We start from the raw sequence: 22,911 nt of genomic DNA on the forward strand, positions 1-22,911 counted from the left end.
CCAGAGAAGTATAAAATACACAGAATGGCAACTGACTGTAATCTCGCGTCCGAGCGTGTTTTTGCGTTATTTTAGTGATACGAGCATGGAGTTGCAATTTGTACCTTTAAAACTACATGTAAAATACATGTTAGCTTCTAGAACAACATTTGTTTAATATGAAATAGTCTTAAGCACAAAATACATGTTTCTTACTTTAAAAAAAGCATGGTCATACTGGTGATAATTAATAATTGGCAGTGTCATATCTTTCGCATACAAAATGGCGCGTGGAGAACTTCTGGTAACAAGATCTCGTTTGCAGCCACGGGATGTTGGCGAGATTTGCTCTATCTGCCTTTCAAGTTGCCGATCTATTTATTTTTATAACTCTTTGATTGGGCGCACACATTTTCAGAAAACAAAATATTCAGTCTGTTTATGATTAGCCGTATGTGCTGACTTCCAGAAGTTGTGAATCAAATACGATTCTTCCGATGACGTAATGCGCCATTTCATTGGTCGATGTTAAAAAAGTAGCCAGTCTCCGGTTGCCTAACAACAGACAGCTTTCAATGTTGCTCTGCAACAGCTGACAAAAACACAGTCGCGATTTGGGGGGAAAAAATCAAATTTTACGTTTTTCTCAAAACGTCCGAAAACAGCAGACAACGAAGAACAAAGTCCAAAGAAAGATGACATGTCCGAGACCACTAAATCGCCCAGTGGCATATCCACTAAGTCAGAATCAGGCGACAAACATTCATTCCGTAGAAGAATCTAAATATGTACATGTAGTCGTACATGGCTGTCGGACTTTCCTTTCCATGGTTAGGTTTCGATAAGAATATTTATGACTTGTATTTGTGTTTTAAAAACAGAGAAAGTAATATGTTGACCTCCATGTAAAAAAAAAAGTGTTAAAAAATACCGCTTTTCATTTCAATTACAACAGTTATTCTTTTGTGGCCCCTGTTTTTTTTTCAAATATCCCCAAGTTTTTGCATTCATGGGGCCCTTTGACCCCACTTAAAAAAATTCTGGAATGATCCTGCGTATTTGTATGCATACCTTTTGGAAAAGGACGCCAAAATTTTCCAGATTATTTAGAAAAAGTAAATGATGTCCCTTACATTTTATGTTCAAAAGTCGAAATCCATATATTCATATGCACAAGAAATGGCCATTTTGACACAAACCATGAAAATTTGTAAATGCAAATGTTGACTGATTTCACAAGAACTTATTGTAATAAAAAATCCTGAAAACCATATATAGTGTACATTTATGTTAGGTCATATTTATTCAACAGCTGATTTTACTGTTATAAACTGGCATCTGTTTAACATTTTCTTTTTCATCTGTTTTGTCTTGTACATTGTATATCCATGCTCTCCATTTAAAATGAAAAGCCTAAAAAAATTGCAGTTTTTCAGGAGATTCTCAAAATGATGAAAAAACTGAAAGAAGAATTTGCAGTTTTGTCTCGTGTTTTCCTCATTCCAGGTTAATAAGTGATTGATGCCTTATTCACTAATTTTTTGCAGGTTTGCTTATCTGGTAATACATGTTTTCACCACCAATCTTGGTTTGACATTTTATCACATGATGGAAGTAGGCTTTTCTTTTAAGATTTGTGATAGGTGATTCATCAGAAATATGCTGTATTAATTTCAGTAATGTTGTATACATAAATCACCACTAAATTTTTATTAATGTAGGGTGGGCATTTTAAAGGAGACCATAGGTATGTCGGTAGGTAACTTGAACCATTTACATTTAACTAGGAAGTGGTAGCCATTTTTTTTTATTAACAATGCCATGTATATGCTGCGATATATGTAAGAATTTTAACTGGTATATTGTTCTGTGAAATCGCTAATATTTGTGGTGGACTAATTTATGGTGGATTTTGTAGTTGTGCCAATCTACAAAATCTTATGCCAACAAACAAGTTAATTTATATTACCGGTATGTTAAAAAATTGAAATTCACAAATTCATATTCCCATGAAATAGCCATGTTGGTCAAAACTATGATATTTCAAGCCCACAAAATTAAATGATTTCACAGTATAATTATAGTTTTCATCTATTAACCATACAGACAGCATTTTGATGAAATTAAGCTCAAGTGTTTATATGTAGGAGTTCAGTTGTGCAATGAACTTAGCAATATGTTATTTTCTTTTCTTTTTCTTGTGATAAAGGAACTTACAAAGATGAAATCCATTCTTTGACATAGTACTAAATTTCTTTATATACATACAATGTACATACATTACAAGAACAAACTTTGTCTTTTAAATTTCAGAAAGCAGGTTTGTATAGATATCTATTGTAACATATTATTCCTATTCATGAATGTGTTATTCTTTAAAGAGATATGCAGTCTGTGGTAGAATTATATTTTTATGCCCCCAGCATCTACTGATGCGGGAGGCATATTGTGATTGTCCTGTCCGTTTGTTCGTCCGTCCGTACGAGGTTAACCAAATGAGACCGTTTCATCTAGCATCAATACCCCTTACTAGAATGACTTGATACTAATGCAGATATAACCTGTGACCATTCCTCATCTTCAGACATCACCTGACCTCAGTTTGACATTGACCTCATTTTGGACTTTGGTTGCTTTATATGGGCCATCCCTTGGTTAACCAAATGGGACCGTTTCGTCTAGCATCAATACCCCTTACAAGAATGAATTGATACTAATACAGATGTAAACTGTGATCATTCCTCATCTTCAAACTTCACCTGACCTCAGTTTGACCTTGACCTTGACCTCGTTTTGGACTAGGTGCAAAATCTATCGACAAGGATACCACTGGGGGCATCAAGCATTTATTGAACGCAGCTTCTTGTGTTATTTTTGTTTACTTTGTAAAAATATGATTGTCCAGTTTTAATACACTCAGTTATTTAAAAGATCTTTCTTGTTTTAGAATATACACTATGAAAATAAACTTGTTCTAGAATATATACCATGAAATTAACCTGCTTTTAGAATGTACACTATGAAAATAAACTGGTTCTAGGATATATACCGTGAAATTAGCCTGCTTTTAGAATGTACACCATGAAATTAAACTTGTTCTAGAATATATACCATGAAATTAGCCTGCTTTTAGAACGTACACCATGAAATTAAACCTGTTCTAGAATATATACCATGAAAATAACCTGCTTTAGAATATATACCATGAAATTAAACCTGTTCTAGAATATATACCATGAAAATAACCTGCTTTAGAATATATACCATGAAAATAACCTGCTTTTAGAATACACACCATGAAATTAATTTCTTAGTTGTACACAATGAAGTTAAATGTGTTTAGTCTACACCATAAAGCTAAACATGTTTTTTTTGCCATTAACAAACACTCATTTTATTAGTTTATAAAAGTTTATGTATATTATTGTTAAGAATAATGATTACTTATTAAAATAAAACATTTTTAAATGTTAACTCTTTGTTATTTGTTAATTGGATGTATTCGACTATATCATACTGAGGTATCTTCAATGAAATTGATGGCAAACATGGGTTATTACTGTTATAAATGACAAAATTTTCTATTTTTGCCCATTCAGAGGTTTCATTTATGCTTTGATTTGATACAAACTTTCTCCAAATATTTATATTGATCTCTATGCCAAGTTTAAAATGGGCAATGTTGGGTCAAAAACTAGGTCAGGAAAGGTTGTTAACACCCTAGAGGCCACATGTATGATCATATCTTCATGAAACTTGGTCAGAATGTTTATCTTGATGATAACTATGCCAAGTTCAAAACTGGTCCATATGGGGTCAAAAACTAGGTCACCCAGTCTAATCAAAGGAAAAGCTTGTTAACACTTGATGCCACATTTGGAATCGTCAAGATAAAATATTCTGACCAAGTTTCATGAAGGTAGGGTCATAAATCATTTATGACCCTATCTTCATGAAACTTGGTCAGAATATTTATCTTGATGATTCCTGGGTCATGTGGGTTCAAAAACTAGGTCACCTACTCAAATTAAAGGAAAAGCTTGTTAACACTCTAGAGGCCATCATATTTATGACTCTATCTTGATGATTTCTAGGCCAAGATCGAAACTCGGTCATGTGGGGTCAAAAACTAAGTCACCACTCAAATCAAAGGAAAAGCTTGTTAACACTCTAGAGGCCATATTCATGAAACTGTCAGAATGCTTATCTTGATTCCAAGGCCAAGTGTAACAGGTGAGTGATATAGGGTCATCATGACCTTCTTGTTAGTAAATTGAAATGCATTGGATGAGGATTTTCTACATATGAAAGTAAATACCTGAGGCTGAAACATGGTCAGTGGATATCTTAAAGCGGGTTTGAACTTTATTTCAAACATCAGGGGAGGTAAAGGAATAAATTAATCTGCTGACTTGCCTGTGTTTTAGCTTATTATCTAGATCCTTATTGAAGATGTTGGGAGGTCATAGACTGGTAATTTTTTTAGCTCTACTATTCGCGGAATAGGGGAGCTATCCTACATGCCCCGGCGTCGGCGTGAGCGTTAGCGTCACACAACTGTTAAAAGTTTGCGTACCACCCCAAATATTTTCAAAGTTCATTGAGATTTTGCTTTCATATTTTGCATACTTGTTTACCATCACGACTCCAGTCTGTAAAAAGGAGGAGGCAACTCTATCAAGTATTTTGACTGAATTATGACCCCTTTTCGACTTAGAATATGCACAGTGGTGTGGGAGACATATTGATTTACTCCAGTCTTTGTGTCCGTGTGTCTGTCTGTCACAAAGCTTGTCCGCACTCTAAGTCGAACATTTCTCATCTGATCTTCACCAAACTTGAACAAAATGTGTTTGACCATGAGACCTTAGCCAAGTTCGATAACTAGCCAAATCCGCCCAGGCACTTTTGAATTATGGCCCTTGAATTACTGATTGGATCCACTCATCACAGCCATCGAGAGAAACTAGACATTTTTCAAGCTTGTCCACACTCTAAGTCGAACATTTCTCATCTGATCTTCACCAAACTTGAACAAAATGTGTTTGACCATGAGACCTCGGTCAAGTTCGATAACTAGCCAGATCCGCCCAGGCACTTTTGAATTACAGCCCTTGAATTACTGATTAGATCCATTCATCACAGCCATCAAGAAAAACTAGACATTTTTCAATGGGGTCAATTCATCAAAGTCATCGAGAGAAACTAGACATGTTGCAGTTGTGGGAGACATGCGCTTTTCTCAAAAGCATCTCTAGTTGTAATGTTAAAGTTTTACTCATAGCTTATATTATACTGTCAAGCACTGAGAATAGTCGAGTGCGCTGTCCACTGACAGCTCTTGTTAGCCTGCTTGTGTTGAGCTACTAGTGTGGAATTTTGTACCAAATGTCGGGGAGGTTATAGACTGAATAAATTGTTAGCTTGTCTTTTTGTAAGCTACTAGATTAAATCTTTATGGAAAATACCAGTAGAGGTTATAGACTGGTTAAGAGGTGCACATTTCGGGCCATATTATGTTCTAAAATCTTTATTCCAAATGTCTGGGGAAGTAATAGACTGGATAAAGTGTTAGCTTGCCTGTGGTGAACTACAAGATAAGATCTTTTTTTTCCAAATGTCAGGTGAGGTAAAAGACTGAGTAAATTGTTACCTTGCCTGTGATGTTCTACCGGCTTGGATCTTTATTCCAAATGTCATGTGATGTAGTAGTCAAGGGTAAGTTTTTACCTTGTTGAGCTAACTACAGTAGTTGCTTAATTACCTTAAGCTTTGGTTAATTATTAGCTGACCTAGAGATCAACTAGCTGACTTAAAGATCGACTAAGTTGTGAGGTTACCTATAAATACTTTGAAAATCACTTATCTACAGATTTGGTAAAGTTCCAGATAGCCTAGAGCTTGGCTTAATTGTTAGCTTACCTTAAGATTAATTTATCCAGAGATTGAAAAAAAAATTGTAAGCTTACCTTAAAAAATGAATAAACTGTTAGCTTATCTTGAGGTTTTAGATAAATTGTCAACTTTCCAAAAGATCGGGTAAGTGTTAATGTAGCTGAAGACTGTATAAATTGTTGCTGTGCCTAGCCATTGGTAAATTGATAACTTACCTAAAGGTTGGGGGAGTAACTAGCTTATCAAGAGATTGAGTAAATTGTATGGTTACCTAAAGACTTCGTAAATCGATTATCTACAGATTGGGTACATTTCTAAATTGGCTTAATTGTTAGCTTACCTTGAGATTAGTTTATCTAAAGACTGGATAAAATATAAGCTTACCTAAAAACTGTATAAACTGTTAGCTTATCTTAACAGTGTAGGGTAAATTATTAACATTCCAAAAGATCGGGTAAATTGTAAACGAAAATAAAGACTGTATGAATTGTTACTGTGCCTAGCAATTGGTAAATTGTAGCTTACCAAGAGATTGCGTAAATTGTTAGGTTACTTAAAGACTTCATAGATAATCACTTTATCTAGACAGATTGGTAAAAATGTTAGCTAACCAAACTTAGCTTATCTAGAGATCGGATAAATCGTGAGCTTACCTACTGCATAAGATTATCTGAAAGTTGTATACGTTTTTAGCAGTAAATTGTTAGCTTGCATTAAGACTGGCTTAATTGTTGCCTTACCCAAAGATGGGGTAGATTATTAGCTTACCTAAATACAACTTGCCTCAAGAATTGGTAAGTTGTTCCCATACCTTAGTAAAGATTAGTGGAATTGTTGGCTTACCTATAAATTGAATTAATTGAAAGGATACCTAAAGACTGGGTTAATTGTTAAATTTTCAGGTTGGATACATACCTAGTTTTCCTAGAGGTTTTAAGTAAATTGTTAGCTTATCTTAAAACAGATTTATCAAGAGATTGGATAAATCAGAGCTTACCTAAAAACTGCATAGATTATTAGCTCATTTGAAGGTTGTGTATTTTTTTTAGCTTGCCTAAATATTGGGCATACTGTTATCTTACCTGAAGATTGAGTACATTGTTAACTTACTTAAAGATTGAGTAAATTACTAACTTAATACCTTAAAGACTGTAAATTGTTGGCTTGCATAAAGACTAGGGGAGTTGTTGGTTTCCCTAGAGACTGAATAAACTGTAAGGTTTCTTAAAGACTGCTTCATTTGTTACCTGTCTACAGATTGAGTAATTGTTAGCTTACCTAAATATTGGGGGAGTCGATAGGTTACCTAGAGATCGAGTAAATTGTTAGGTTTTGACAGATTGGCAAAATTAGCTCTGGTGAAATTTATATGAGCCGTGCCATGAGAAAACCAACATAGTGGCTTTGCGACCAGCATGGATCCAGACCAGCCTGCACATCCGCACAGTCTGGTCAGGATCCATGCTGTCCGCTAATGGCTCCTCTAATTACAATAGTCTTTGAAAGTGAACAGCATGGATCCTGACCAGACTGCTCGGATGCGCAGGCTGGTCTGGATCCATGCTGGTCGTAAAGCCACTATGTTGGTTTTCTCATGGCACAGCTCATATACATGTTTCAAAGATAGCTTATTTAAACTGTGTAACTTTTCTGATATATTAATATGAAATATGGCACTGTCTCAGTCAGAAATCAATCCGACTTCAACTCATATCCCATAAGGCAATAACACAATTAACACAAGGTAGCAGCCTCTCTTCAGCTTCCTTGTAACTTCATCCCTCATAATAAGTATTGTCGAAGATAATGCTATTTTCAGTCTTGATGGGAAATAACTTGTGTTTACCACTTTAGTCGTTCATTTTCTTTTCAGTCACTACCGTCCATCAGCATGCCCACAAATATGCGTTTATGTACAACAAAGAGCTATAAAAATATACTTCTTTGTGTACAAGTATCAATTCAAAAGTAGATTTTGAAATAAAAAACAACACTGCCCATATTTGTACTGATTAGCAAGGTGTTATGGTTCGGACAAGTTATGTGAACGCATATTAGGCACACGATAGTATATCTCGTTTGATCAATCCAAAGAGCTATAAAAATAAATGTATTTTATACTTCTTTGATAAATCATATGTTACTGTAGAGGGATCAATCCCGATTTCCGTCGCTTTGTGGCGAAAATCAGTAGGATCGATTCTCTAATAAATAAACACATTTCCAATAATGAATAAATTTTTGTTTTATCACTTAAGAAACCAATAAGTGAAACATTTACCAATATTAATTAATAAAAGTTTTATAAAAATTATTTCTTAACGTTTCTTCCTCGTCGTTGGGGTAGAAGAAAAGTTGACTTGTTGTTTCTTTCTGATCTTTGATTTAATATTTTAGTCACCGATGCGTAAACAAATATGGCGGCTGTTTTCAAACATTTCAACTGTCAGAATAGATTTTGATTGTTTTCTGTAAAAAAGTAGCTTTGAAAAAAATAATCATGGTCGAGAAAGGAAGATTTCTCGTAGTTGTAGCAGTTCTAGAAGGTATTTGAACAGTCAGAACTGTAGTAAAATTAGGAATTTAAATTAACGATCTGAAACAAGTCCAGTCTTGATAAAATTAAAAAAATTCTAATTCGTTGTAATTTAGTGATAAACGTTGATGTAACCAAAGACATATAGAATGTAACCAAAGGGATATCGGTGGTTACATATGTATGCCTTTGCATATAGGTGCACTTTTTGGGCACACAGCTGCGGGTTGTTGACTTACAAAAAGGTGCATGTAGGCCGCGCCATGGGGCCATTGGGGCGTATTTTAGCGTTTTGGTGCATAAATGTTAGCCCATAGAGAACCCATTTGGCCAGAGAAGTATAAAATACACAGAATGGCAACTGACTGTAATCTCGCGTCCAAGCGTGTTTTTGCGTTATTTTAGTGAAGCGAGCATGGAGTTGCAATTTGTACCTTTAAAACTACATGTAAAATACATGTTAGCTTCTAGAACAACATTTGTTTAATATGAAATAGTCTTAAGCACAAAATACATGTTTCTTACTTTAAAAAAAGCATGGTCATACTGGTGATAATTAATAATTGGCAGTGTCATATCTTTCGCATACAAAATGGCGCGTGAAGAACTTCTGGTAACAAGATCTCGTTTGCAGCCGCGGGATGTTGGCGAGATTTGCTCTATCTGCCTTTCAAGTTGCCGATCTATTTATTTTTATAACTGATTGGGCGCACACATTTTCAGAAAACAAAATATTCAGTCTGTTTATGATTAGCCGTATGTGCTGACTTCCAGAAGTTGTGAATCAAATACGATTCTTCCGATGACGTAATGCGCCATTTCATTGGTCGATGTTAAAAAAGTAGCCAGTCTCCGGTTGCCTAACAACAGACAGCTTTCAATGTTGCTCTGCAACAGCTGACAAAAACACAGTCGCGATTTGGGGGGAAAAAAATCAAATTTTACGTTTTTCTCAAAACGTCCGAAAACAGCAGACAACGAAGAACAAAGTCCAAAGAAAGATGACATGTCCGAGACCACTAAATCGCCCAGTGGCATATCCACTAAGACAGAATCAGGCGACAAACATTCATTCCGTAGAAGAATCTAAATATGTACATGTAGTCGTACATGGCTGTCGGACTTTTCTTTCCATGGTTAGGTTTCGATAAGAATATTTATGACTTGTATTTATGTTTTAAAAAACAGAGAAAGTAATACGTTGAGCTCCATGTAAAAAAAAAAAAGTGTTAAAAATACCGCTTTTCATTTCAATTACAACATTTGCGTATTTGTATGCATACCTTTTGGAAAAGGACGCCAAAATTTTCCGGATTATGGTCAAGATGTACCCACATGGTAAAGTCAAATTGTACCCAAAAAGACCAAAATATACCCACAAAAAGTCAAAATGTATGTGTGTGTGTAGATCATATTTTGCTTTTATTGTAGCGATGACCGCTTCTGTGCTGTATCGTTTTCGTCTCTGGTTACTTTTGCTATTATGTGCTTATTCCCTGTTGCTTAATTCAAAAAAGTTTTCTAATAGGCAGTGGCTACGATTACGGTAATCTTAGCCTTCGATTCTAGTAATGGAAGTTCCGTATTCCTAGACAACCCTTTGAGGATAGGCTAGAATTACAGAAGTATTTAAGAGGCATCAAATATATGATAAGATATGCATAAATGATATTGTAAACTTACTTATTTCACCTAAAATAGCGAAAACGAAATAAAGAAACGTAAACGAATGTTGATTTCCCCGATTCCATACGCTCGGAAATCTAAAATGACAGGCAAAATCAAATCATAAAATTGAAAGTAGATCTTTATTTTTGAAAATCCTTTTGAGCTGTTTTTGAGAATATAATTCTTCGTTTGTCTGCCAATTTTCAAAAAAGAAAAATAATCATATTTAGTAGAAACAACTCATAGAATTTAAAGTATAGATGTTTTTTAAAATCTAGCTTTAACCCTCATATTTCTATAGTATTTCCGCGCACCGCCTTAAATAATATTGTTAAAAGATTACAGTATACTAACACAAAGTCGATAACATAAAATAATAGGGCAGGCATGAAAAAATGCTACTTTAAGTGAAATAAGTAAGTTTCCGACATAATTTATGCATATCCTAACATACATTTGATGCCTTTTAAATACTTCTGTAATCCTAGCCTATCCTCATAGGGTTGTCTAGGAATACGGAACTTCCGTAATCTTAGAATCGGAGGCTAGGATTACGATACTGTAATTGTAGCCATTGCCTTTCTAATATGTTGACTTACATTGAGGGAAGTGTTAAATTGACATTAATCAAATCTCCCTGAATCTGCTTTTGTTTTTATTTTTGGGTACATTTTGGTTTGGGTACATTTTGACCTGTACCCAATTTTCCACCGCGATACCCAGGGATGCATAAAATATTTCCACTGAAAACCCCTTTGAATAATAAGTGGTTCTGCCCAGATTGAATGATGAACCAGTCCATTTTAGAAATATAGCAGGGTAAGAGTAAGAACAGCAGTCAGTACTGATTCTTTAGAATGGTGTTCCTGACAGATGGTAAAAAATATGCAGAACTATTGCAAAAAAATAACATTTCAGAAACGTAGAAAACAGTGTATGAAACTTTCAGTTAAAGTTGTGCTTAGAATCAGCTGTTTAAATTTGGTATTACTTAGAAATTAAAATATGAACACTTTTTAATATAGGTCGAAGATTTCCAAAACGGCCACGGCATCAGCTGATCGCAGAGGCCAAATTTGATGGTGAACTGTTGTCAACAGATCCAGTAGATCATGTAGAAACTCCCGACATCACTCAAGAACTTGCTTGGGAGCTTGACAAGAAAGGCTTGCAGCAACATAGGCTGCAGAGGACCTCGATAAAAATACAGTGTTATGCCGTAGATACAAACACATCTGTGAAGGAAGCTATAGGATACGTGGTGCTTGATCTGAGATCCGCTCATAATAAACAGGTCTGTATGGTTATCAATTTCTATTTTGTAGGTCAGATTAAACAAGAATTAGTACAAGGTTGCTGACAGATGTAATTACATAAAGAAATTGATTTTGGCTGTTACTGGAATAATAAGCCTATAATCACAACTTTTGATGCAACTTGTATTAAATTTTGCTTTTCAATTTTGGTTCTAAGCTTAGATAAATTCTTATGTGTAGTCATGTATATAAAACAATTTAACATTATCTGTCATAAACCGATTTATATATCTAAACATTGATTATAGTGAAGATGCATTACTTAGTATAGTACATGTATAGTGTTTTGTTTTGATTTGTCTTTTTGTTTTTTACACTTATTTAAGACTTCCAAATGGTATCCTTTGCTACTGGGAAAATATCAGAAAAATAAGCCAGAAATAAGACTGGGTTTATACCTAGATGAGGACAAGTCTGCTGAAGCCAACACTAGCTTCAAGGCCAAAGAAGCTCCTCCGAGATGTAAGTACAGTAACCTTTATAAATCTGAATTCTGTGAAGTCAAAACCTTTAGCTGAAACAAGTTATTGGTTAAGTATTATACTGCTTGTTGATATATTTTGAACTGCTTAAATTCATGGGTATGAAATTCCATGGATTTGGCCAAAATGGCTATTTGATGGGGATCATTTGTTCACTGGATTTAATTTTCTGGATTGCCACTGTCAAGAAACCTTTGAAAATTAGTCCGCAGCAAATATTAACAATACCACTGTAAGCACTTGTGACATGAAAGTTGGAAACAGATGACCCCTGGGTTGAGTTGCGAACCCCACTTATAGTATGCAAGTGTGTTTATATACAAAGATACTGCCTAGACTTTATAAGTTTGTGAAATTTGACACTAGTCTTGAGTGGAGCTCCTTAAATATATGCAGTGAATATTAAATTTGTATGAGCAGGTCTTAACATTTTTGAGTAGGTTCTGACATTTTTTACTGTGTATTACAGTGATTGAGACAGAGACCCCAGTAAAAGACCAGAATTCTCGTCTTTTAAAGCCCATCCTTAATGAGGAGGAGGGATACTATCAGCTCGGTCCAGCTAAACAGTGCACTGAACAGTTTGTGTTGTCAGTAACCATAGCAACAGCAGCCAACCTTACCCAGGTAAATACTTCACCATTATAGACTTGCAACTAGACACCTAAGGGGTAAAAGCGAAAGAAGTTTATCTGCTTTGTTTACATTTATATTGTGAAATCATTAATTTTGATGTGCTTGAACTTTCATTGATATGGCTAAAATGGTTGTCTTGTGGGAATATGTCTTTGTTCATTTAAACTTTCAAAGGTAAAATGAAGAATTTTTTCATGTTTGTTAGGATAAAATTTCCTTGATTGACTTGACTGCGAAATCCACAAAAATCAATCCCCCACAAATATTTTGTTTTCGCAGTTCGAGCTTACGCCTCTTTTGCTCTCGCCTCCTCTGTGATGGTGCTACGTGGACATTGCTGTTTTCTTGATCAGGACCTCTGTCGGTTCATCAATGTTCAAAGTCCAAAACTTAGCATTTAGAAAGCAAAAAGTTCCATTTCTTATATCTGTTATTGCTAAGAATTTATATAGCTGTTTGTAACTTTAGAAAACACACTCCACATACAAATGATGTATGCAAAGTTTTAATGCTATTTATGCCAAAAGCAAAAAAAAAGTTAGCATTTTAAAATCTTAAATGTAAGACTAGTTTTCTTAGATACGAGCCTGGAAGAGCATTTTCCATATAATGTCTAAACAGGGGTACTGAGGGGTAGTAAATGAGAAATTCAGAAGGCTGGTGAGTTCTGCAGAGGCTTTATTCAGTGATTTCATGTTAACAGCTTTATCCATTGTTAAGAATTTGCGAAAACAGGTGTGTTTGTATTTTAGGATATGATACAGATTCAGATATCACAAATATTTTGAATTTGCAAGTGGCATTAATTGCAAATATTAGCGAAAATAGATTAAAAGATTAAAAACAATCGTACATTACCTAATCGACAGTAAAATCTTTAAGTTTAGATCCATTTGAAGAAGAGTTGAAAATAGTATCAGTTGTGTGTCACTTCCATGATTTTGTGTTTGGATTCTGAATACAAGCTTTATTTTTAAATGATAAATTTTCAGTAAATTTCTAATGGCAGTCTCTTGAATATTTTGAGTGGTTTTGTCATATAATGTTAAAAATGTCATTCAGTATTTAAATATTGTTTAAGGAACTTTAACTGTAACATAAACTGTTAAGTTAGACAAAATGCATCCTAGTTTTTTTTTTCAGAAGATTTTTAAATGTTTTCAGTTGATACCCAGCACACAAGCTTTGCCTCAGGGAGCTGGCTATTTCTTCTACTTTTCCTTGTTTGGCAATGATGTTACAAATGAGGTGTTCCATGATTTGATCAATCCAACATTTCCGGCAGAGAGGGCCTCAGTGAGACTCCGGAGCAGTGTTGAAGCTTTAAGAATGTTTTTATCAAGTCAACCAGGTCTACAGGTATGTAGGACTCAAATAGATATATAGTGGTTCATCTCCAAAATGCACTTCAGTTTTGCTGGAAATTTAAGTGTTGTATTTTTAGCTCGACTATTCGAAGAATAGTCTAGCTATTCTACTCACCCTGGCGTCGGCGTCGGCATCACACCTTGGTTAAGTTTTTGCATGCAAGTACATACAGCCATCAATTAAAGACATATAGCTTTGAAACTTATTTTATCTTTTTCTAGGTCACTTACCAACCTCTCTGGGTCAAGTCCCATAACTCTGACATGTATTTTGAGCAAATTATGCCCCCTTTTGGACTTAGAAAATTTTGGTTAAAGTTTTACATGCAAGTTACTATCTCCAAAACTAATGCAGATATTGATTTGAAACTTCACGTGTCTTCTGGATTATAAAACTAGTAGCAGCAAGTCCCATAACTCTGACCTTCATTTTGGCAAAATTATGCCCCCTTTTGGACTTAGAAAATTCTGGTTAAAGTTTTGCGTGCAAGTACATACAGCTATTTCTAAAAGGCATATAGATTTTAAACTTATTTTTTCTTTTTCTAGATCAATTACTAACCTCACTGGGTCAAGTCCCATAACTCTGACATGTATTTTGAGCAAATTATTCCCCTTTTTGGACTTAGAAAATCCTGGTTAAAGTTTTGTGTGCAAGTACATATAGCAATTACTAAAAGGCATATAGATTTGAAACTTATTTTTTCTTTTTCTAGATCAATTACCAACCTCACTGGGTCAAGTCCCATAACTCTGGCATGTATTTTGGGCAAATTATGCCCCCTTTTGGACTTTGAAAATTCTGGTTAAAGTTGTACATGCGAGTTTCTGTCTCCAAAACTAATGCAGATATTGAATTAAAACTTCACATGTGTTTTCGGGGTTATAAAACTAGTTGATAGCAGCAAGTCCCATAACTGATATGCATTTTGGTTAAATTATGCCCCCTTTTGAACTTTAAACTCTTTTAATATTTAACCTTTTTGGGTAATATTTTCCTGCTTCTGGGACAATATTTCGAATAGTCGAGCTTGGCTGTCTTACGGACAGCTCTTGTTTAAGATATTGTAAATACACAATGTAAAAAGAAAAGAAAACACTGTAATTCAGTGAGCTTTATATAAAACATACAGAATAAATCTCTAAAGGGTTAAAATTGATTTTTGAATTACTACTCAAAGTTTAAATAATCATGTTTTGAAACATCAGATCAACTAAAAATGCAGAATAAGACTATTAAAACAAAAAGCAAGAGCTATTGTATACATCCTGGCATTGCAAACAGCATTTTGTTTCTTAATACAAACCCACCCCTTGAATTTCAATCCACCCACTTTAAAGTAAAAGAAAAGTCTATATTTCTGCTATGGTCACTTCTGAAGTAGCAAATATTAATATTTTCAAATAGTAGAGCAGGTTGATCCTTCTGATAGCTGTGGTTGTTACATATACCACTTACAGCAGAAAATAATAATTGTATTTATGCTACAAATCATGGGGTTGTAAGTTGGATCCATGGGTGAGGGGCATGTTTTCGATGACAGTTTGAAAAAGACATTGCGACTGGTTTGTACTGGTATACCGGTTAGGTTAACTGCTTGCCATTAAATAACTGAAATACTGTTGGAAAATGGTGTTAAACCCAAAACATACACGCATTATTAAAACTTCAGGTACATTTATGTTGTGGAGAACAGTCATTGGGTCGAGCAGAAATTCCTCTTGTAAATTTACTGAAGAAAAGCAGCACAGAGATATATATGAAACCTGTATCAGTGGACGGATCTTTTGAGGTAATTTACTAGCTGCGGTCAGAGTAACTGTATCTTAAAATAGAAATAAAATAATAATTATATATTAATAATAAAATTATTTGTCTCGTAATTTAAATTCAACTTTAATGTCTTGAAAATGGTTTGTAGACTGAAAAATTACCATAGATGCCCATGTATAATGCGCAGTTTTTTGACCCCCGGGACCACCACCGAATCGTGGGTGCGCATAATACACAGGTACAGACAATTTCCAACTTCAAAACAAGTTTGTTACCGATGTTCGCCGTTTTGGTAAAGGGAAACTACTCCCCGCGCTTACTGTCTCCGCTAAAATCTAAGATTGCCGTTACGTTCCGTAAAAGATTGAATTGTTTATTTTTCTTTCAAACAAAATTAATTTCATATAAATTTAAAAGTATTTTGACGAAAGAAATGTTTACAAATCATAAAAATTATGATACTAATTAAAGATCGAGAATTATCTTTAACCGAGATCAAACTGTGAACAACATAATTGACACGAGGTGACACGTTAATTGCCGGTAATTACTGGCTTTATGATCGTGACAAAAAGACTATCACACCTTTTGTTATCAGTTTGAATTGAGAAGCTCATGTCATTTTGAAAGATACCATTCCGAAATATTGAATCAGCTGCTATTTATTTATTCAAAATAGTGAATTAAAAAGGTAAAACAACAAATATAACAATAATTTACTGGTTTTATTTTCGAGAAAACAAAAATCGATAGTACCGTGAGACCGATGCTGCTCTCCGCCGCGGAGATACAATTTATTACCGGTGTTGATGTAAACCCTACTTTTCCATCCACCTCAAAATTGACCCAATTTTTTTTTTTTTTCCCAGGATTTTGGACTAAGATCGGGGGTGCACATTATAGACGGATGCGCATTATACATGGGTATCTACGGTAGGGTTTTTCAACCCGTAAACCATAATTTTAAAGGTTGAAAGGATTGAAAACCTCTGATTTTGGAATTTCCATATATGTTGTTTAAAATGTTTTGCTTAATGTCAGTCAGAGTACTTTTCAGTGTTTTTCTCTTTGTTCATCCTACTTTGTGTAAATGAAAACATTTAAAAAAAAAATCTCATCAGTGACTTCAATTTCAATTCAGATTTTTATTGATAATCTCTTTAAAGTATTATTCCAAGCAGATATTCTGATAATATTTTTATTTCTTTAGTTGGTACCACCAAATCGAGCCAAACAGCAGATGTCAGCGGTTCCATCAGGTCTCTCGCCAGTTGTAGGACTCTCTGTGGTTCTCAGAAAGGAAGATATGGTAAACAGTTATTTTCTTGTCTTAGATAAATTCTCTGTTCATGTTTCCAGAATTTCATGGAAATAAAATTTCATTGGCTCATCCAAAATGACAAGACTATGGGTAATAAATTCCTGGATTCAAATATAATGGAAATTTTGCTTATTCTTTTGAATTTAATTTCATGGATCGAATCAACAACAAAATCCAAAACATTTTTTTTTCACAATTTCTGTGTAACTTGAATCTTTCAGATAAGTATAAGACTAATAACTGGGTGTTTGATTCCAAATTTAAAAAAAAAAAACTTTTTTGAGGGAAGTAACTAAGCAAACTATCAAATGAAAATAAAATGATGTGAACTTTGAATATACAGAATACGATATTTTTGCAGTTTTAGCAGAATACTTGAGCCAGATTTTCATGATTTTTTTATCACAATTTACATATTGATATATATTTTCAAACATGGTGGGCCTCAGTGGCAAGTGATTAAGGTTACCGACTTCAAATCACCTTCCTCTTTTTGGATGCAGACTCTGCTTGAAGCTTCAGTTTAAGAAGCAGTCCAGCTGTCTTTTAGAAAACTGATGGTTCTATTAGGTGCTGGACCATGGCTGAAATAATGCCTGGAGGGGCTCTTCTTTCTCCATCAAAGCTTTAGTCAGCATATGTGTGTGTGACAAACAAGCTGTATTCTAACATAACTGAAGTTGAAACTGTGTTTAGTTTTATATATACAAAATGCTTTAAAGTCAGAAATTTCGGCAGTGTCTTTTTTTTTCCTGCTATATTCAGTTACTGTTTATATTTGCAAAAACGGATACTTGTGGTGGTACTGTCTTTCAATATAAGTAGTCTTACATGTTTAACTGGATAGCCAGTTATAGAGAATATTTTACTTTAAAAGTGAACCAAATCCACTTTTAGATTTAGTGAACTTTTAGTCTCTGGAAAATTTCTTATTTTTCAGTATAAAGTATATAATGTTCCAGAAAAGTCAACCACAGAGACAATGAGTTGAGAAGTTATTGATAGCTTATATACACTAATGTTTCATTACCTCATTATAAATAATTATTTTCTAATGTTAAGGCAATGAGAACCCCTGTAAAGGAAGATCACAGATCCCCTGTCAGGTCCCCAGCAGCCCAGTCCCCATCACACAAAGCTAGAGCCCACACAGAGCATTCCTCTCCAGGCAAAGGTCAGAGGTCAAGGTCTCCCCCAAAGGAGAAGCGAGCCCCATCACCAGAACATGATAGAAAAGCTGATCAGGATTATGATGACGACTTTGAAGAGGCAACACATGATAATCTCAGTAGTTTGGATGAGGAACATCAAAATAGTAAGTGTGTGTGCTGTAACACATTGTCACAAAAGTCGTTATGATTCGAGTTCAATAACAGTATAACTGCCATAGGGACTATTTTGCCTCAGTTGCTTTGTTTTCTCTATAGCTTAATACAAAAACAATGCACCAGAATGGGTTATTTCACAACATTCTAAATTTTCTAAGGCAGCCGGGAGACCAACCTTCAACACTTGAGTTCCTTCTTTGTTAAACTGACAGTCAGAGCCATGTAAAAATACTTTATTCACAGTAAACTCTAAATGACTTGTAGATTTATTTCATGTTTATATATATCATTCCTCTTGCCATAAAATGAGGGGTCTTTACCATCAGTAGTTTTCCAGCACATGTCTCTTACAAGGAAAGGTACTGTTATATAAAGTGTGTTTAGAACTTTTTTTTATAACATTTCAGCAAAAAAGAAGAAAGTTTTAGATGAAGATCAGACGGAGGTTAAGAGATCATCGGCAGGTCCTTCAAGCCCCTCGCACCAGATCAGACCCTCTGACAGCGGTACATCAACAACACAGCACCACGTAGCCATACCTCCACAGTCCCATCATTTCTCTTTCTCTATAGACCTTAGAAGTGTAAAAAGTATGGAAAGTAACACTACACAAAATGTTTTCCTTAGGTAAGTTATGGAGAGCCACTGCTGATCTAACCGTGTTTCTCCATAATCAGATAATCTATTTAATAATATGTAGTAGCGCCTTCTTTAAATAAAAGTTTGGTTGTTATCCCCCGCCGATGAAATCGGGAGGGGGGTATTGAAATGGCGTTGTCCGTCCGTCAGTCAGTCCGTCCGTCCGTCCGTCCGCAGCCATTTCTCAGTAACTACTTGGTAGAATTTCATGAAACTTGAAATAAACATGAACCAACATACTGCGATGATGCCCGTCAAGTTTTTTTTTTGATTGGTCAATTTCCCTTAGAGTTATTGCCCTTGATTTAATAAAAAATGTCCGTCTGCAGCCATTTCTCAGTAACTAGCAGGTAGAATTTCATCAAATTTGAAACATGTGATGTTGTGTACACCTGGTCACCACCTTACCTTAGACATGAACCAAGATACTGCGCTGATGCCCGTCAAGTTTTTTTTCGATAGGTCAATTTCCCTCAGAGTTATTGCCCTTGATTTAATGAAAAATGTCTGTCTGCAGCCATTTATCAGTAACTAGCAGGTAGAATTTCATCAAACTTGAAATAGACATGAACCAAGATACTGCGATACTGCGACGATTCCCTTCAAGTTTTTTTCGATTGGTCAATTTTCCATATAGTTATTGCCCTTTAATTGTTTAAAAATCCACAGATCTGTACATAACAAACCAACCAATTGGAAGAATTTCATTAAACTTCTTTCATTCTTTTCCATGAACATTTATTATAAACATGTGATGTTGTGTACACCACCTTACCTTGGTCACCCCCCCCCCCCCCCCCCCCAATTTTTTTTTTTTTTTTTTTTTTTCATTTTTCGTTTTCTATCAATATTTATAATCAACATGTAAACTGTTGTATCCTCACCCCACCCCCACCCAAACAAACCATTCATTTTCTTTTAATTTGATTTTGACTAATGAAATTATTTGCTTCTTGGTAACATTCTTAACTTTTTGCTGGATATTTTTTTTGCCGTTCCTCAACTGTGACCTTTTCGGCGGGGGATTCCAATTCATCGAATTTGCTTGTTTAGTCCCTTTTGACCACAAAGTCTTTGAAAATAAGGTTTTCATGGTTATAGATCAAATCTTGCCCCAAAAAGTGATAGTGTGTGCTAAGTGCTTGTATATCATACATTAACCACCAGTTATGGTATGAGGTAGTGTAACCTTGGAGATATTTTGGATGATTTGATTTTTGCTAATATTTGGGAATAATACCACGGGCAAAAATACAAACACATATTGAGAATGTGGCTGCTAAAAGGCAGTTGAAAAGAAGAACTTAAAGTCAGTTCAGGAAGTTGGCTTGAGTGGCTGCTTAAGGCAAGTAGCTGCTTGATACATGTGGCCGCTAAAGCAGGTATTATCTTAAAGGAGAAAATTGTCAGCCTTTGTAGAGCAGGGGGTGTTTAAAGTTGGTTATACTGTAGTGTACTAGTAATCTCTTTCCACCCATACTATCTAGAAATGTAAAATTATTACCATAAAACCTCTGTTAACAGCATTTCCTAAAAGCAAACACCCCATTATATAGGCTGATGTTTTCTTTCCTGCTGAATAAAATTCAAAGAAAATTAACATCTCTAGAACAGTACCCTCTGTAAAACAGACACACTTTAACCTACCTACTATGGTTCCCTGTAGAGAGGTTTCACTGTATCTCATTTTGTAAGTATTGTAGAATACCTTTCTGTATTATTGCTTTCATTGTTTTAGGTACACATACCCATTTTTCGGCAGTGCTGCCCCAATATTGACCCATCCTCCAGTCGAGATAAGAAAAGGAATGGAAGTTCTTCTCCCACAATCTTTCTGTGCTTTTGATTTTGCATGTAATGTTCAACAGCTTCAAGAAACCTTCCTCAGGTAATATAATACTATATAACACCTTTAGCCTGCTAAATTTCTAAAATGGACTGTTCCATCATTCAGTTTGGGCAATACCATTTATTATTACTAGGGGTGTTCATTTAAAATATACTGACTGAATAGCAAGCAGTCCAACCATGATCTTGGTCTGCACTGGTCGCAAAGGCAGAATCAATAGTTATGCCTGTGCTATTTTGAACCTAGCACACAATGCTGTTTATAGCAATAGATATGCTTATTTCATATTTACATACATATAGATATTGTGTAGTAATTGTTCGTTCATGTTAGATGTAATGTTACATAATAACAATAGTCTTTTAAAATACAATGCAATGTAGGAAAATGAAACTGTTTTAAAGGGTACCATTGTTGGTGGAAATGTGGCACCGAGACAAACAGTTGTCAAAAGATGTTCTGCTTGGAGCTGCTAGATTACCTCTGGGAGACATCATTGTTGCTGAGAAAACTAAGATAATGGTAAGTTGTAGATAATGAGTGGCAGAATGTTGTATGTAGTGGTTTGAAGGAGTATTGTCAGTCAGTTGTAAGTTGAGATTGGCAGGTATTATGCATGCACTAAAGAGTAATCAAATTAATTGTGGAATCTAGGGAAAGGTGACACAGCTGAAAAACGACTGCTGACCTAGCCCTCCAACTCTCATTGCCTGCAATGCTCACTATGCCACTATGGCTTCAAACCAGTTCCTGCCAAAAACAGTACACACACTATATTATCCTTGACTCTAAATGATATCAAATCTTATAATTATTTATGACTTTAAACACAAAAGACTGACTTCATATAATCAGTCAATTAAATGGATTCTTCCATCAAAGTAAAATATGTCTTAACATGCTGTTGTTTTCTTTTTGTACCCCCCGACAACAAAGTTGTAAGGGGGGGTATACTGGTTTCAGGTTGTCTGTCTGTCTGTCCCTAGACGCAATCTTGTGCGCACCATCTCTCCTTATCCCCTTGACAGAATTTAATGAAACTTCACACAAGTGATCAGTAACAACAGTAGTTGTGCTTTTGGGCATGTTTGGTTCTATCAGAAATTTTTTTTGCAGAGTTATGGGACTTTGTTTTTGTTACTATACTATATACATAGACACAATCTTGTGCACACCATCTCTCCTCATCCCCTTGACACAATTTAATGAAACTTCACACAAGTGATCAGTAACAACAGTAGTTGTGTATGAGGCATGTTAGGTTCTTTCAGCGACAAAAATTGCAGAGTTATGGGACTTCGTTTCTTGTTAACATACTATGTACATACAGTCTGCATATGCAATCTTGTGCGTGCCTAATCTACCAAACCCTTGCACACAATTTAATGAAACTTCACACAAGTGATCAGTACCAACCCTTGTTGTGCATGGTGCATGTTACATTCTTTTAGATAAATATTCTGCATAGTTATGGGACTTTGTTTTTTGTTACTATACTGTATATATACAGTCTATATACATACAGTCCACATAATTATGCAATCTTGTGTGCGTCAAATTGCAATGTACTGTGTCAGTGCATGCGGGAGGGGGGGGGGGGTACATTCATCACCTTTAGTGATAGCTCTAGTTGATATTTACATTGTCTTTATTTGTTTAATTTGCAGAATAACTCGGGTAATGGTGGTTGGAAACAGCTGTATAGTAACAAAACACCTGTGATATCTACTGAAGCGTAAGTTTGAATACCAGTAGCAGTTGTTGAAAGTAAACAACCACCTCTTTATGTTTCATTTCCCAGGATCCAGAATAAGTTTTTTGTGAGGCATTAGCATAGGAACAATCTGAAAGTCAGGGGAATGGGGGTGGGGGGAACCAACAATGCAGTGGTTGGGGGCATCAAACCGCAAACTGGCTATCCATATTTTCCTTGAACATTAATGAACAACCAAAAAAAAAAAAAAAAAAAAAAATTTCTCCCCTTTAATGAAAGACATCACATCAAATCCTGATCAGTATATCTCCCCTGCTCCTTCGCCCATATGAGGTTTCTGTACAAAAAGTTCTTCGTAAGGTTACTATGCAAAAAGTTTCGTAAATTCACTATACAAGAAGTTTTGT

At 35.1% G+C, this 22,911-nt stretch overlaps 1 protein-coding gene across 1 annotated transcript in view; it reads left to right on the forward strand.

The window, feature by feature from the left end:
• Positions 1-8,263: 8,263 nt before the first annotated feature.
• LOC123522865 (centrosomal protein of 120 kDa-like) overlaps positions 8,264-22,911 on the forward strand; it is a 30,692-nt gene continuing 16,044 nt past the window's right edge. Inside the window, exons 1-12 of the mRNA XM_053549550.1 lie at positions 8,264-8,420; positions 11,104-11,372; positions 11,721-11,856; positions 12,346-12,503; positions 13,677-13,871; positions 15,553-15,672; positions 16,864-16,962; positions 18,037-18,289; positions 18,710-18,929; positions 20,680-20,829; positions 21,195-21,312; positions 22,458-22,525. Coding sequence (XP_053405525.1) covers positions 8,375-8,420; positions 11,104-11,372; positions 11,721-11,856; positions 12,346-12,503; positions 13,677-13,871; positions 15,553-15,672; positions 16,864-16,962; positions 18,037-18,289; positions 18,710-18,929; positions 20,680-20,829; positions 21,195-21,312; positions 22,458-22,525 — 1,832 coding nt within the window. The 5' untranslated portion in view covers positions 8,264-8,374. The remainder of the gene's footprint in view (positions 8,421-11,103; positions 11,373-11,720; positions 11,857-12,345; positions 12,504-13,676; positions 13,872-15,552; positions 15,673-16,863; positions 16,963-18,036; positions 18,290-18,709; positions 18,930-20,679; positions 20,830-21,194; positions 21,313-22,457; positions 22,526-22,911) is intronic.

Source organism: Mercenaria mercenaria, chromosome 8, assembly GCF_021730395.1.
Source record: "Mercenaria mercenaria strain notata chromosome 8, MADL_Memer_1, whole genome shotgun sequence".
Classification (NCBI taxonomy): domain Eukaryota; kingdom Metazoa; phylum Mollusca; class Bivalvia; order Venerida; family Veneridae; genus Mercenaria; species Mercenaria mercenaria.